Genomic DNA, 16,629 nt, shown 5'->3' on the forward strand with positions numbered 1-16,629 from the left:
GAAATACGAGCCATTTTTTTTTTTCGTTTTTGAGATCAAAAAGCGCAAAACGACACGTTCAAATTTGGTAGAACTTTCATATCGTTAACAATCCATCCATCCAATCATTGTGCAAGAAAATTAAGCTGTCATGTTTTGAGGTATTTTCGCAATCTCCTCCAATTTACATAAGCAAAGGGTTCAGACCTTATTCTGTGACCTCACTGTCTGCGAAGAGTTGGGTGTCTTCATGAGCTCACAATACAATAAAAATACTTATAAAAACACTAAAAAAAGCATTCTTTTTCAAACTTTAGGAATATGTTTAACTTATAAGGTTTGTGAGAAAGAAATAGGACAAAAAATTATTCCACAAAGAAAGAGCTCCTCCTACACTTATGGCACCAGGAATCAGGTGCCTGTCCAGAAATAAATATAAAAAAAGTTAATAAAAAAGAAAAATATATATTGAATATAAAACGTTAAACTGAAATACTAGCCATTTTTTTAAATAAAAAAAAACAACAACACGCTTGGTAGAACGTTCATATTGTTAACAATAATAGCGTAAAATCATTGTGCAAGGAAATTAAACTGTCATGTTTTGAGGTATTTTTGCAATCCCCTCCAATTTACATAAGCAAGGGTTCAGACTTTAGGAATATATTTAATCTATAAGGTTTTGTTCATCTATATTTATTTTATAGTGAAAAAGAAATGGGACAAAAACGAGTAAACAAAGAAAAAGCTCCTGCTACACTTATGGCACCAGGAATTAGGTGCCTGTCCAGGAATAAATATAAATAAATAAAAAATATATAAATTAACCGAAAAAAACGAAAGAAAAAAAAACTTGTGTGTATAAATAAAAAAACAAAAACAAAAAAAAACAAAAAAAAATACATATATATATATATATATATATATATATATATATATATATATATATATATATATATATATATATATATATATTTATACACACAAGTTGCTATTCTTTTAAACACACCTTTGTTTATATGTTGTCTTGATTACAAAGAATCTAATAAAATTATTGTATGGTTATCACTTCACAGTTAAGTCAAGAACTGTGCTGGAAAAGAAATGTGACAACGTGCTTGTCCCATCTTTTGGGATATGCATGTTCCTGGAGATAGGCACCAGCACCCCGCGACCCCATGAAGGATAAAGCGGATCAGAAAATGGATGGATGGATGAATGCATGTTCCCAACTATTACATAAGAGTTATCCAAGTTTCCTCTTTAATTTGATGGACACATTGTGCTAAATGTCTCTTCAATATTTGCTGAATCTGTTTGAATAATAATACAGTTACAACTGTTTTAAATGCTGAGTGGATTTGAACTTGACTGCATTGGATTGAGTTTGTATTTACACGGTACCTACAAGAATAAATCAAGTTTAAACTTCTTAAATCAAGTGTTACAATCATGCTTAAAACAAGGGATCCACCATCCATTCCCTGTACCTGCTTATCATTGCAGGGTCAAGAGGGAGAGATCCCTTTGCCCAGCAGTCATTGGGTGACCTGTGCAACATACAGAGTGAGAGCTCTGTCTTTTCTTTCAAGTTCACCTATCGCGATTCCATCTGAAAAAAAGTGGGATACATTGTGAAAAGCATGCTGGGATGTGTAGTTCCAGGCTCGATATCCATCAACAACAGCGACGTCTACGCAGAAAAAAACTACTTATTGATCTTATTCTGGACCGCGTTTTTTTATTACACAGAACAAATCAATTTTATACCCGCAAATAATCCCTATGAACCCTTAAACTAGCTTTGTGGGGGACCAGATTTTTAGGTTCAAACCAGAGGGTTAGGAAGTTAGTAGGACTACAGCTGTAAAACTACAGCTCCCATGATACGCTCGTGCCTAGCTTTATCTGCTGTTGATGGCGTCGATCTCAGGGCTAAGGACAAGTTGCGTTCTGGCCGACAGATAAACAGTTAGTCTGACGGTGAGTGAAAGTCTTTTTCGGAGTTTAGACTTTAAATGTCTTTATGTAATTGCGTCATTTGGCGTAAATAACGGCCGTAACTGACGCCGCGCGGAAGGAGAGTTGCCGTGTCCTACATACTCATGCTCAGCTGATTGAATCCTCTTTACCGTCGGTCAAAAACAGTGCCTGCTAACCCCCCGAGACCCGTCTCTTGTTGTTTTTTCTTTAATTGTTATCATTATTGTTGTTGTTATTATTATTATTGGGCAGGTTTTGCTGTTAGCTGGCCCCGAGTGACACCGCCATGGAGGTGGAGAGTGTCAGCGCGGAGGAACAGAAACGTCTGACCCAGAAACGGTTCGAAGCCGCGGTTAAAGTCATCAAGAGTTTGCCCCCGAACGGTGAGTGAGAACCAGCGGGGGTCTGGATGGTGACAGAACGGGTCGGGGTTGAGCTAGCATCCGATTTACCGGCGAATTAAAGGGCAGTTTCACACAATTCACAGGACTTTGGGTCACCTGGGGACTGCTCTTACCTTTACTTTTGTCCCTAGCTTCGGTTTATTTCGTTGACATTGTCCACGCTAAGCCAACACGTGGCTGTGTGTGTTGTTGTTGTGAAGTCATTGGCTCTTACATGGGTTTTTGTTGCAAATTATTTACCCACAGGACTCGCTGTTTACTTATTAGACGTCTGAAGCCGTTTGATTGGACTAGATTTTATCTAGCGGTGTCAGAGTAAAGGGGTCTGGGTAGAAATCCGTGTCTCACTTTTAAGATTTTTATTAGCAAATCACTCTTCTTCTTCTTCTTCTACTACTTGTGTTTGTGTAGCTCACAATCTCCCAGTAAGATCCACTGAAGTTTGTGTTTGTTGTAAGTGTGGAAAACGTTCCAGTAAAGAAAAAATCTGATTTCCTTTTCCCGTTTACTGAAAGCTTTGGAAGGAAACATTCTGAATTGTTTTAAAGGAGCACCGTGTAAGCTTCGACTCAAGTATTGGCTTAGTTTGAGATCTATTAAATGATTTTTTTTTAAGGTCACTATACAGCACTTGGTGTGTATGGACGCTCAGTGCCGGCTGCCCTTCTCAAAAACTCACCTATGTAACCTGGGAGGGTCGGCTCTGACCTTTCGTGCTTCTACATTTCTCATCTTTGACTGAACGTTTATCGTGGCCACGGTTCTTATTACAAGACGCAGTAAATATAGTTCCCAAACCAGCATGCCAGCTCTTATCCTCTGTTGAAGTTCCTTCAGCCTTTCATAATCAGATGATTGGGCCTCTGCTCCATCTTCCTCTCTGACGGCTCCTGGAGCTCCCCCTCCCTCTCCCTCTCCCCCTGGCTCTGCCTCGTCTTCCCCCTCTCCCCGTTTCAATGGGAAGGTGATCTAGAGAGGTGAATGTGGGATTTTATTTTTTTTTTAAGTAAGTGTTTAAGTTATCTAGATAACTAGTTAAGATAATACATGGGTTAAAATTTACACAATGCTGTTTTAAGATGAAGAAAGATTGTTTGAAATATAGTTTGGGGATTCAGGAACCTGCAACACCACACACAGAAGAGCTTTTATTTTATTTTTTTGTAAGAAAAATCCAAAATGAACCTTTTTCTATTTAATTTTCTGCAACAAACGGTTACTTTTGATCTTTTTTTCTGAGCGTAGACGCGTCAAAGTCTAGCACATGTTGCACGTAGACAGAAATAAAAATAAAAGATCTGCATGTTGACGTGTGCGAGCTCACAAAACACCACATTGGTCCAGCCCATCGCCAAAAACCAGCTTACAGCTCTTTCTTTTTACAACAATAAAATCACAAACGCCTGACACCTGCATCAGTGGGGTCGGGCTGAAAGCAGTGTTTTTATGTATTTTTTTTAATTTGTTTTGTTTCATTGACTCCTGGATTGAAGTACCCTGCATTTCTTACAGAATATGTAAATCACTTAATAGCTACAGGCTTCTCTGCTGCGCAGGTTTCACCTTTAATGATTTGGGATTCAGTTTATTTCGGCCAGAAAATGCCATCTTTCACCTGGGTAAAAAAAAAACAAAAAAACAAACTCTTATAAGATTCATGTAAAACAGGAGGTTTTGCTCTTTAGCCCAAACTGGATTTTAAAGAATTCATAATCAATGTGGAGAAATCCAGTTCACCTCAACTGTATTAGATTTGAAGCGTTAATCCTTAAAAGCTGTGAAGCTGCCCCTTCGCTTCAGATCCTCGGTCAGATGCTAACCTGAGGCCGGGGCCAGGTGAGCCGCGGCAGCTTGAGCGATTTAAGTAATCCACTTTAGCAGCAAACACCAGCCCAGATCGGCCCCTCCGTATGGCACAATTCACTGCTTTCATTCCAGCCCCGGTTACATTATCAGCCAATTTAAGGTTAAAATGAGCCGTTTTGTGTTTGTTCTTCCTCAGGTCCCTTTCAGCCCTCGAACGACATGATGCTCAAGTTCTACAGCTACTACAAGCAGGCCACCATCGGACCCTGTAATATACCACGACCCGGCTTCTGGGATGTGGTTGGCAAAGCTAAATGGTTTGTAGATTTATCTCACATCCGTTTTTGTTTGCTTGGGTTAAATTTAGACGTTTAGGGTTTTTACTAGAGCCTAGAACAGGAGTCTGCAACCTTTACAATCAAAACAGCCGTTTTTGCCCTCAGTCAAGCTAAATAAAAGTTGTTTAGAGCCGTAAATGTTGTTACCTTTTCATTGAAGACAACTTAGCGTTTTTGTTTTGCTCATTTAAATAAAAAAATATTTATAGTTTTAGACGGTAAGACTGAGAAAAATATAACTTTAGCAAAAAAAGGATTGGTTACACTATATTTGAAGGGGTGTACATAAGACTGACATTACACTGTCATAAACCTGACATAACACCTGTTATGAACATAAATGACTCCTTATGAATGTTTAAGACTGTTGTCATTAATTGTCATTCGGTAAATTATGACACTATTAAAGCAAAGTTGACATTTTTGAAAATGTCTTTGTTATGACAAGCCCTTAACTTAATAAAACCCCAAGCCCTTAATTTAACCTAATCCTAAATCAAGCCCTAAACTTAACCTAGTCTCTGTTAATGTCAAGTTGTCATAACAAAGACATTTTAAACAATGTCAACAATGTGTTACCAAAGGATTTATACATTTATAATTAAATGAAATTTATGTAAAATAATGTAAGAAAAGGGAAAAAAAGGTACATGGTTTCCAATCTGATGATGCAAAAAAATACTTTTAGTGTTAATAGTGTCAATTACTCGTCTAAAAACCTGACCTCCACTTTATCTACACTTTCTTTGAAACAAAGTTAAAGAGCCGAAGGGGAGGTGTCAGAGCCCTGATCTAGAAGATAAAACTGAAACATTACAAAATGTTACATTTACTCTCATGTAAAACAAGACTCGAGCTGGAGAGTGATTAATTTTTTTCTGTGCGTTTACTCAAGTTGTGCTCTCTGGACTTGGTTAGGAATGTGACCTCTTACCCATAAAGCTGGACAGTTTCTCTGCTGGATCGAGCTTGAAAATGTTTTAAATCACAGCTCCTGACGGTGGGCGGGGCGTCACTCGATCTTTGACCCACGGCTGGCACTCACCTTAAGTAATCCTGGTCTGTTTAAAAATCAGAGAAATTGCACAAACATGACAAAGTCCTTTTTTAATTAATATTTCTATTGAGAATGTGAAAATGTCACTTTTTCGAGAGCTAAAACATTTTCATAGCCTGTCTCTCAGCGCTGATCCTTTGCCACAGGCCAAGATGTAAGCATGATTTCCATGTGCAAAAACATATTTGGGGGGACAAAACTTTCTGTAGAGGCATAAACTAGGCCTGGGCGAGATGGATTATACCGTATTTTTCGGACTATAAGGCGCACTTAAAATCCTTAAATCTTCTCAAATTTATGGTGCGCCTTTATCTATGATCACCGTTGTGCTTATAACCAATTTTATGTGGTACAATGTGTTCAAAAATCTGTTAAAATGTGTAAATACGACTTTGGTTAGCAACAAAGCCTCTCCACTCAATGGATATACGGAGCATTACGGTACACTGTGTCACTACCTGATTGGACCCCTAAGCTGTCTATAAGACTGCCTGACTGTAATGTCTAAACTAGAAGTGCGTTCATGTAAAGACCCCCACATACTCGGGCGTACTTCACTCCGGACTCCGCGCATACAGGTTCATGTCACACTGAAGGCCAATATACAACATGTTTTTCCTTTCATAAAGTAATTATAAACCAAGCCTTTGTCCCAAATGTCTCACAGGCAAGTTTACCAACAAACAGCTGTAGAAAAAATATGAGAAACGGTTGAAAAATAAATAACCAACTGGAATACACAAAAATCTAATTTTAAGGCAACATAGACCATCTTGATATAAACAATATTGTCTCATCTTATATCTCTTTTTAAAAAAATCTCTGCAATTTCTCCCTTTACTGCTGAATACATTAAAATTGAGATGAGGTTTGAAAACTATTTAATCCGACATGAAGTTTTGACAGGTTTTAACGCTTTTTCTCATTCACATTTAACAGGGATGCCTGGAATTCCCTCGGAGAAATGTCTGAAGAAGAGGCGATGTCTGCTTATGTCGACCAAATGAAGCTGGTTGGTTTTCTTCATTTTCAAATTTTATAATATTGCTAAACTTAAAGGGCATAAAGGGCATCCTTTTCAATACCTTTCAAGGCAAGACAAGTTTGATTCCATAGCACGTTTGGATAACGACAATTCAAAGTGCAGAACTTTCAGTACTTTGAAGTACTAAAATTCTAACGCTGTTCAGGTAAAAGTTGTAACTTCTGCTCCAGTTCTGACCAGCATCGTTATTCTGAAGTGCTCAGGCTTATTAAACTACACTACAGTGGCTTTATAGATGTTATTCTGAGGGAAAAGCATGTCGTGACACTCAGACTCTTCAGTCCATCTTAGTTTACCTACAGCTACGTGCTGATTGGCCCAAAAAGACCCTTCAAGCTAATGCTGCACATGTGATGAGTGAAACAGAAGCTGAAACACTGAGGTTTACTGACAAACACTCATTTGGCTCAGACACAGAGAAAAGAAAGAGGTGCAGATAAAACTAATTATCTTACTTAGGAGAAAACTTATTGATTTAACACAATCTCAGAACATCACATCTATACAAAATATTAAAACTGCTGTAAAATGTGTTGCCTACTTATATTCATGTTACACGGCCGGTTCCCTCAGTGGTCTGGCTGTTCACTCCCTGCTTGAGCTTTCTGTCCAAGCTGTCCCTCGAAAGGTTCTGTGTCTTCTTCCCGGGTTTGGGTTGTTTCTTCGGTTAAATTCAAGATGTAAGTCGTTTTTTAAAATCCCAGGACAAAAAAACAACAACAATGTTTTCAGGCGGTTTTTGATGGTTGAAGACACGTTCCTCCTCTTCCAGGGTTCCTGCGGATCCTTAATAAGTCTTTAAAGGCATTGAATTCTTCAGTATAAAACTAAGGCCTTAATTGGTATTAAAATTTGTTACCACGTCATAAATAGGATTTTATTTTTGTAATTCATATCAAACATTAAAATAACTGAAACAATTATATATATTTTTTTGTATTCACCGAAATCAAACACGCAAAGAAAGCGATATGAAGACAAAATGGCAAAGTTGTAACAGGTGGAGGAGGAACTGAATAAAGCCTGCAGTACCATGCCATAGCTGCCAAAAGGAGTTAGCACTGATTATGTTGTTGTTTTAAAAACTGATTTATGGTTTATTCTACGAGAGAACAAAACAAAGTTCATGAATTCAGTTCAGTAGTGGTTAAAAAATATATCTGTCATTTATGTGCTTTTAGCTTTCTTCCTGTATGGAAAGTTTTTTCAAAATTTGAAACATTCTTCTGGACCAGAAACTAATAAACGTTTGGGTAAAGTTGTCGCAAGCTGTTTTTTTTTTTCCACAAAATTTTTAAGGGTAAAAAAGGGTTTTGCTCATTTGTCGTATTAAAAGATGGTCGTCCAGTTTGCAAATTATTTTGAATAATTTAATTTGACTCTTTAACAATAATAAACTCTTTTTGGTCTAACAATATAAGAACAATATTTGGCTCAGTTGTTCTATGAAAACACTTGTTGTAATTAGCCAATTTTATTAATTTAATTCAAAGCAGATTTTAATGCACCAAAGTCTTAATTTCAGTAATTAAATGTCATTGGATAGATGTTACAATGAATGTCAAAAGTGTGTCGTTTATTTAATGTTGTTTATTAAAAGTTGAATACTTTGTGTTGTACTTAACATTTTCTATTGTAGGATTTGAACTTTTCTGTAATAATTTTGACCTAATTAAAAACTAAAAGTTTCAATCTGCATCAGCCTCCTGTGCTGGTGGACCAAACCTTTCATGAAATAACTTACTGTTGGAGGGGCCGCCCAGAATGAGTCCAGGGGCCACGAATGGCCCCCGGGCCGCACTTTGGACACGTCTGCTCTAAAGCTTTCTTGTTGTCAATACATGTCCTAAAATGACTCGCCTGCTTTAATGTTATTTGAATTATCAGATTTTGTTTCATACTTTTAAGGTTAAGTTTCATCAGAGTCAGAATATTTTATTTGTAGCTTTTTTTTTGGCTCCGAAACAGGATATTTTCCTTTTTTTTATGTCTTGTAATCCACACCTTCTTGGAGCTTCTTCTCTGGCTTTGTAACAAGTAACACGTTGGGTGGAACCCACAGATCCTGGAGGGCATGCCCATGACCGACGAGGTGGAGGAGCTGCTGCGCGTCCTTGGCCCTTTCTACGAGCTCATCGACGAGAAGAAGAAAATCACGCAGATATCGGATCTGAGCTCAGGTGAGTTTTTTTTGCGCCGCAGTCGCGCCTCACGCCGTTTGGTGTCAGAAACGGGCAAACTAAGCTTACCTGTGTATCTCATCTGCTCAGCCCGTTTAACAAAGTTTGCTAGGCAACTGGAAGGCAAGTACATGACCGTGTAGAAATGGAGTAGAGTAGACCCGGTGTGCTGTTTTTTTTTAGACCGTGAGCTTTTAGTGTTTGATGGCAGCGTGTGTTGAAGGCTAGTTTAGCTTATTTAAAGTAGCTTTTTTGCTAATAGATGTCGATCATTTTTGGATAAACTTAGCTGTCATTTCTGTCCGAGCACTCAGCTGAGACAGAGATGGCGCTGGAGACGTTTTGTTTTGTTCCCCCACTTTTCCTGCGCAGGGTTTGGAACCATGCTGGAGTCGATGGAAACGAGGAGCGTGGCAAAAAGCATCATCAGAAACATGGAGATGAACGGCACTCTGGAGACTCGGCCGGCCAGGCTCAGACAAAACGAAGACCTGGAACAGGAGGAGGAGGATGAGGCAGATGAGGATGAAGAGGAGGAGGAAAAGGAAGAGATCACTGAGATCAGAAAAGGTAAAATATTTTCCTTTTTAGATGAATGTAGGTTTTTTTTTTTATTTATTTCCGGTGACTCCTTGTGGTTTTTATCCTGTAGCAACGCAGCCCAAGAAGAAGAGTTCAACCAGGAGACACAAAGTGTCCCTCCAGAACGGCAAGCTGTCCAACGGCAGCTCCCATTTGACCAATGGGAGTCATCCCAGAGCCGAGGAGAACCCCCCTCCGCTGCTCAACGGACACCACGCAGGTAGGGAAGAGCATAGACGTCCTCCATGTTGGATCTGCTGTCCCCACGCTGCCTGCTGGGGTTTCAGAGCAGCATGTGACCAGATAATCTGCTAAGATTAATTCTCGGAGCTGCAGCAAATCTCCACGCTGTGACCTGGCGATGCTTTACACCTCGGCTGCTCCCCGTTTTAAAACAAGCAGCGCTCCCGTCCATCCTGTTAACCACCGCTTCCTGGTTCTCTGACCATCCTTCAATTAATCAATCAATCCATCTGCAGGGTTCCCGCGGATCCTTAAAAAGTCTTAAAAGGCATTGAATTCTGTAATATAAAACTAAGGCCTTATTTGGCATTAAAATGTCTTAAATCAGTCTTTCTTAGGTCTTAAAATTGTTACCAAGTCATAAATAGGATTTTATTTTTGCAGTCCTTACCAAACAGTAAAATAATTGACACAATTATATATTTTTTTATTTACATTACAGAAATTGGTTCCGTCCCGATAGCGGAACCAATAAAATCTGTTGCGGCCGGACCATAGCTGCGAAAAAGAGTTGGCACTGGTTATGTTGTGGTTTTTAAAACTGATTTATAGTTTATTTTAGTGGGGAACAAAACAAAGTTTTTGAATTCAGTTCAGTAGTTGTTAAAAATATATCTGTAATTTGTGTGTTTTTAGCTTTCTTCCTATATGGAATGTTTTTCAAAAATTTAAACACGTCTACTTGGCCAGAAAGTAATGGTTTATGGTAAAATAAACATTTGGGTGAAGTTGTCGCAACCAGGTTTATCTTGTTTATCGTGAAGTTGGTCTTAACTTTTTATTTTAAGTGGCATTAAAAAGTCTTGAATTTAACTTGCCTTATGCTGTAGGAACCCAGATCTGACATGAAATAAAAACATTTTTATATTGGTTTATGGTTCTGTTTATCCATATAGAAAGGTCTGACAAATGTAATAGATCTGTTTAACACAAGGCCCTAAAACAATTAAAGTGTTCCATGTTTTAGAAACAAGAACCAATCTGGTGACCAGCGACTCAGACAGTGAAGTCTACTGCGATTCTGTGGACCAGTTCGGCCAAGAAGAGGCAAGACAAACCCTCAAACACGATTCTGCCTTATATTTAATACGTCGCTCCACCACAGATGTTTCTTTTTCTTTCCCCGCCCTGCCTCCAGAACTCTGAGCACAACCGCTCTCTGGATGACCTGGAAGAAGAGGAGAGCCGCGTCCGGCTCGCCGAAGAGGACGTCCAGGATCCTCCGCAGGCCGTCAGGTGTGGAGGCGAGGAGGGGGAGACGGGCGGGACGGCGTCGCAGAGACAGAGGCTGAACGTGGAGACGACGGGCCGCTCCGTGGTCCGAAGGGCAAGAGGTGGGGACGGACCTGCAGGACGTCTCCGTGTCTTACACCGACTATCTGGAGCCTAACGAGCTTAACGAGATTAAAGAAACTTGATTTTTTTTTTATGATTTTAGCAGTTTTGATTTATTAATCACTGATGTTATATCATAAAGAAAGGCGTTTTGAAGGGGGAAAAAATTAATTAAACTGTCGTTTTCTGTTTCCAAGGTTCTCGGTCCCCCGGCGTCGGTCCGGGATCCCAGGGGCTCGCGCACGGCAGCGGAGACGGAGACGGGGAGCGCTGGGGAGGTGCGCTGACCCCCGCACCGAGCCTGAACGAGCAGATCGTGGTGGCGCTGGCCCGACTGCAGGACGACATGCAGAGTGTTCTGGAGAGACTCAGAACCTTGGAGGCTCTAACCGCCAACCAGGTCAGAACCGGCGCCGTCGTTTTTTTTTTTCCTCGCCTCGGACAAAGTTAGAGGGAACACCGGTCCCAATGTTGGCTCTGTTTGCCGTCATTTCGTCTCGTTAAACTAAACAACGTTGCACCATCATAACCGAGGACATCTAAAGCTTTTCTGTATTTATTTATTTTTTCTAATTAAACAACTAAACAAATTAATCTTTGGACTTTGGAAAGACAAAATAAAGGCGGTTAGAGTTGGCTCACCTCCACCTGGCTGTTAAGTTCAGAAGACGGACTTTAATGGTTTTATTCAGATAAACAATATCATAGAAAGCTGCTGATGACTTTTTTTTGTATAAATCTTATTTTAGTAAATGAAGAAGACTGATAGTAAAATGTTCAACACCACTTACCAGAGGATTCCTCCTTTATTTAGCGCCATCTGCTGCGTTTGTTCCCCAATGTTCTCCAAGAAAGCGCTGAGTGCCTTTTTTTTAACAGAAAGTCCGCGTTTATAGAGAGTACTGTGATTATACTGATCAGATTATACTGATTTACTGATTTTTCAAGCTGTATGCAAACAAAATTTTGTTCTATATGCACTCTGTGCATACAAAATGACAAATAAAGTTGTCTAAGTCTAATTAAATGACCCACAGGGGGGCTCTGACGAGTTGACCCCTGAAATAAATGGGTTGCGCTCCGTTTTATTAGCGGTTTATCATGGCAGTGGGGGAAGAATACGAATGCAAGCGACACATTTTAGATTTGAATTTGTATAAACCAAAAGCTCCATCTGAACTTGTGGTTTGTGACGTGACATAAAATGTGTAATTTCCTTTTGCAAGGCGCCATAACTTCCTCATAAGCAAACCACGACAGCAGCACCGCTGGCGTTCGCTCGGGAAGTCGGACTGTGAGCGAACTGAGGCTCTTTGCAGCCATCTGCTGACCTTAAAGGTCGTGTCTAGGGTTTAATCCCGGGAGACGGGATTCCCGGGAAATCTGATCAAAACTATTTCCCGATTCCCGGGAAATGTTATGACAGGAAACGGGAAATGAAAGTAAAAAAAAAAAATCCAGTGCGCTCCTATTGGAGTGCGCGTCTATTGTTGTCTTACTGTAACGTTGCATTCAGGAGCCTACCGCCTAAGGATGTCTACTGCCAGCTTTGTATGGGAGCATTTTAAAAAGGTTGAAAATGAAAACGCAAAGTGCATGTTGTGTGACCGGATTATCAGGTGTTCTGGGGGGGTCGACGAGTGGATTGCGCAGACATTTAGAATCTCAGCATAGTAAAGTTCCTGAAGAAAGCCCATCAACAAAGCGTCTGAAAACGCTAGACGGCTACTTTAGCAAAGCTAGCAAGTCGCTTGGTGAAATACTAGCGGAGATGGCAGCTTTTGATGGATTTACGTTTAACAGTATGGCAAAATGCGACTATCTCAGATCAGTACTTAAGAGAGATGGACATATTCTTCCCAAGTATCCCTCTGAAATCTCCCAACAGGTTAGAGCAGGGGTGTCAAACTAATTTCTATATGGGGCCACTTTGGCATCATGAAGTCATTAAAAGGGCCGCTTGCATGTGTAGAGACGATACTTTTCATTTCATAATTTCATTCCAGTTCACACAGTAGTATAAAAAATGCACAGTAACATCAAAGTATCCCCCTTAGGCCCAGTTTATACAGTTTATCTGCAAAAAAAGTTGATATTGGGGTGAGTTACACTTACAGGAGGCACAGGTTTAGCCACTTTATACACTTTAAAAGGATATATGCCTTTTTTCTTGGCTCTCGAGGGGCCGGATAATTTACCTTGACGGGCCGGATTTGGCCCACGGGCCTTGAGTTTGACACCTGTGGGTTAGAGGTTTTGCTAATGAACAAAAAAAACAAACTGGCCGATATATTCCAAGACATGGTGAAGCGAGGGATGCGTTTTTCTTTGACCATCGACAAATATACTTCTTCACAACATAAAAGGTTCATGAGCATAAACGTGCATGGTGCACACACATACTGGAATCTTTTGGCCTAATGATAATACAAATGTATAAAAAATGTCAGTTTGCGATTTGGGAACGCATATTTGAGTGATATCATACGTTACTTGGGCTAAAAACAACAACTACAAAAAAACTGCTATTTCCCGGGATTTGTGTATGTATCAAATACCGGGAAAAGACGACGCATTTACCAGGGGTTTGATACATCTCATTTTCGGTAAAAATATTAAACCCTAGTCGTGTCGGTGATGAAGTAGTGGACTGTAGCCAGGCAGCAGAGCTGGTTGTTACAGCTGTCCCAGTCTGTCACACTCATCTAAACGCCCTTTTGTTCCCGCAGGCTCGATCGGTGGCTCTGTCTCCTTATGGGTCGCCTGCGGTCAACAAGAGGAATCGGGTAAAGAGTTTCTACCACACGTCGCTGCTGTTGTCTGTTGACATTAAACGCATCCTGTCCACCTTTTACATCAAATTAATCGGGTGGGGGCCATTTTTTGTCTGGAAACGTCTAGAACCCGTCCTGGTGGCCTTTTGACATTTCCCCAACCAGCCTGGCCTTCGCCATCATCTGGCCCTTCGTGGTTCAGTGGTTCATCCGTCTCTACTTCCAGAGAAGGAGGAGGTATTATATATATTTTATTATATATATATATTATGTTTTTTTTATATATATTTTGTTTTTTTATACTATCTAATATATATATATATCATATATATATATAATATATATATATAGATTATATAATATATATATATATATCTTATATTTTTTTTTTTCTATCTCTTTATCTCTCTCTCTCTACTTTTTTATCTCTCTTTTCTTTTCCTCGCTCTCTCTCTCTTTTTTCTCTCTCTTTTCTTTCTCTCGCTCTCTCTCTCTCTCCTCCCTCTCTCTCTCCTCTATCTCTCTCTCGCTCTCTCTCTCCTCTCTTATCACCCTCCCTCTACTCGCTCTCTCTCCCCCCCCCCCCTTGGGGTCTGTTTTTTTTCTCCTAGAATATCTAGTTTCATGTCTTTGTCCTCGTTTTCACCACCAGACGCATCAACTGATCCGGCGTACGGCACCAGATCCCTGCGCTGTCCTCAGCTCAGTTGGGGCTGACAGCTTCTCTCGTCCTAATTAAAAACTCCCAGCCAGTAATTTGCTTTTGCACTTGGAAAGAAGGAGCGTCGGAGCCGAGGCGCTGGAGGAGTCTCGAAATCCGGAGCGAGCTGCACTGCGGATGTGAAACATGAATATACGGGGCCTGTGATTTAGTCGTGAAACTACTAGGATGTGTGTTTGGGCGCCGTGTGTGCGGGTGCAGACCAACTACAGTAGCTTCTCCAATATTTTCCCTAACTTAGGCTTTGTTGCACAAAGTTTTCATGATTTCATTAGTTGCCCAGGTGATGCTGCTGCAATATTACAACGTGATTAAATAACTGTAGAATACTTATACCGAATGTAAAAAAATCGTCCTGAGATGTAAGAGTCTTTCCAGGTAATATTTATTCCGTTTAATGAGTTGCAATAGACGAGATTTTATCCGTACGAGTTTGTTTGTAAACTGTCCTGCTTCATATCAGAGCGTGCTTTACGTCGGGGTGGTCCAAGTTTTTCCGCTTAACCCAGAAAAAAAAAAAAAGTGCCTCATCATCATGTAGATGGCATTCGTCAGTGGTTATAGCATAGCTCTTCCAGGTCTGGACCAAATTAGCATAAAAGATGAGAATCTTCCACTTTCTGATCACTTAAAAAAAAATAAAAATACAACATCCTTGCATCATCTTAATGGTTTTATTTAATTCTTCTTTTTAAAGGTTTGGAGCAGATCCTCACCTGTTTGCAAAGCAGTGACTTCTGTACAAATTATATACAGTAGCTGTACAGTTTGGACTCTAATGCAATATTTTAATTGCATCCGTGTATTAATTGTAGATTAATATGTAATATTTACAAAGATTGGCGTACTAATTAAAGCTGATCTGTTCAGAGCAAAATATGTTTTAATAACGTGAAGGAATGGTTTACCTTTCTATTAAAATGTACTGAAAAGCTTTCTCACTCTTTCTGGCCAGGGTGGGAGGGTGTATGCATGTGATAATCGCAGCCTGAAATAAAAGTTTTGAGCGAGCATTTTGAGTGTGTGCGAGTGGGTTTTTATGAGAGCGGCATTGGAGAAAAGGATCAAACTTTTGATTTTTATATGTCTTACATATTTAAATTGGTCATATTTCACATTTAATGCTTAATCCTGAAAAAGTCCCTCAAATAATTGGTTCATCCCAATTTTTTTTTCCCTACTTGGTATTAAATTCTGGCCCAAATTATGACAGATGTTTGCCATAGATGGCCAGTGAAAGCAAATTTGAGGCATTTTTTGTTTTTGTTTTCATTGATGTCATAGTTTACAACAAACCACGATTCAGTGATATTTGTTGCTGAAGCAGAACAGAAGAGGGCCAAATTGGATTTCTTGGTTGCTATTGACGCATCTTTTGATTCACTTTTAGATATTCAGTCTTAGGTTCTCACTGCCCTATGGCAAGCTATTGGTAAAAAGTTGGTTGAATAAAGGGTTGAGTTTGAATTCATTGTTTGTGTCGTTATCTTAAAAATAGATTACTAAACAACAGTATAAAATGGCCAGGGGTGCACTTAAAATATGTTTTGAATTTGTTGATGATATCGATCAATATTTTATTAATATGCTTTTTTTCTATATAGTCCAGCCCTCCTGGAAAGTCCCAGCTAGTGTGCCTGTTGAAGCTCTAGTTGACAGCTGTGTCATACTAGCGGATAAATTATGCCACTAGATTAGTTTTGACTCATTAAATTGGTGCACTAGCTGACGAGTGCAACTTCAAAATTCAACTAGTCAACATGTCAACCCTAAAATGCGTACTAGTTTACTAAACGAAGCTTACTGTTCTTACTAAACAAGACTTCATCCATACTGCATTAATAGTAACAGATCTAAATAATCAGAAACAAATTTCAGCTAGCCTATTTATTCGTTTACATCTTTCAGCTAAAGACACAGTTAACAGAAAGCTTATGAGGGGTCGATCAGGAGGATACAAAAAATAACAGCATCATATATTGATAGGCAGAATGAAGGGGACACTTCTGAAGAAGCTGCCAAGAGGATTACCTCCTTTTAATTAAAGGGTACTTTGACAACGTATCAGTTAAAATGTTATTTTTGATTTTAAGGTTTATGTCTCCGAACAAAAATGTTTGTTTTTTGGTTGAATTGGGCAGAATAAACCTCACACAAGGAAATCATTTTTGCAATGGTTTAT

At 39.5% G+C, this 16,629-nt stretch overlaps 1 protein-coding gene across 2 annotated transcripts; it reads left to right on the forward strand.

Moving 5' to 3' along the window:
- Positions 1–1,851: 1,851 nt before the first annotated feature.
- acbd5a (acyl-CoA binding domain containing 5a) lies at positions 1,852–15,460 on the forward strand. Of its 2 annotated transcripts, XM_036125590.1 has the most exons (14): positions 1,852–1,962; positions 2,215–2,345; positions 4,369–4,489; positions 6,507–6,579; positions 8,675–8,792; positions 8,883–8,915; positions 9,165–9,362; positions 9,445–9,594; positions 10,585–10,664; positions 10,756–10,951; positions 11,150–11,352; positions 13,682–13,738; positions 13,854–13,963; positions 14,379–15,460. In XM_036125590.1, exons 2-14 carry the CDS (start codon positions 2,249–2,251, stop codon positions 14,389–14,391), a joined length of 1,449 nt encoding a protein of 482 aa, XP_035981483.1. In that variant the 5' UTR covers positions 1,852–1,962; positions 2,215–2,248; the 3' UTR covers positions 14,392–15,460. The 2 variants fall into 2 exon arrangements, with proteins under 2 accessions (XP_035981483.1, XP_035981484.1); XM_036125591.1 differs by lacking the exon at positions 8,883–8,915.
- Positions 15,461–16,629: the final 1,169 nt, after the last annotated feature.

The sequence above is a fragment of the Fundulus heteroclitus genome, chromosome 21, assembly GCF_011125445.2.
Source record: "Fundulus heteroclitus isolate FHET01 chromosome 21, MU-UCD_Fhet_4.1, whole genome shotgun sequence".
In the NCBI taxonomy this organism is placed as follows: domain Eukaryota; kingdom Metazoa; phylum Chordata; class Actinopteri; order Cyprinodontiformes; family Fundulidae; genus Fundulus; species Fundulus heteroclitus.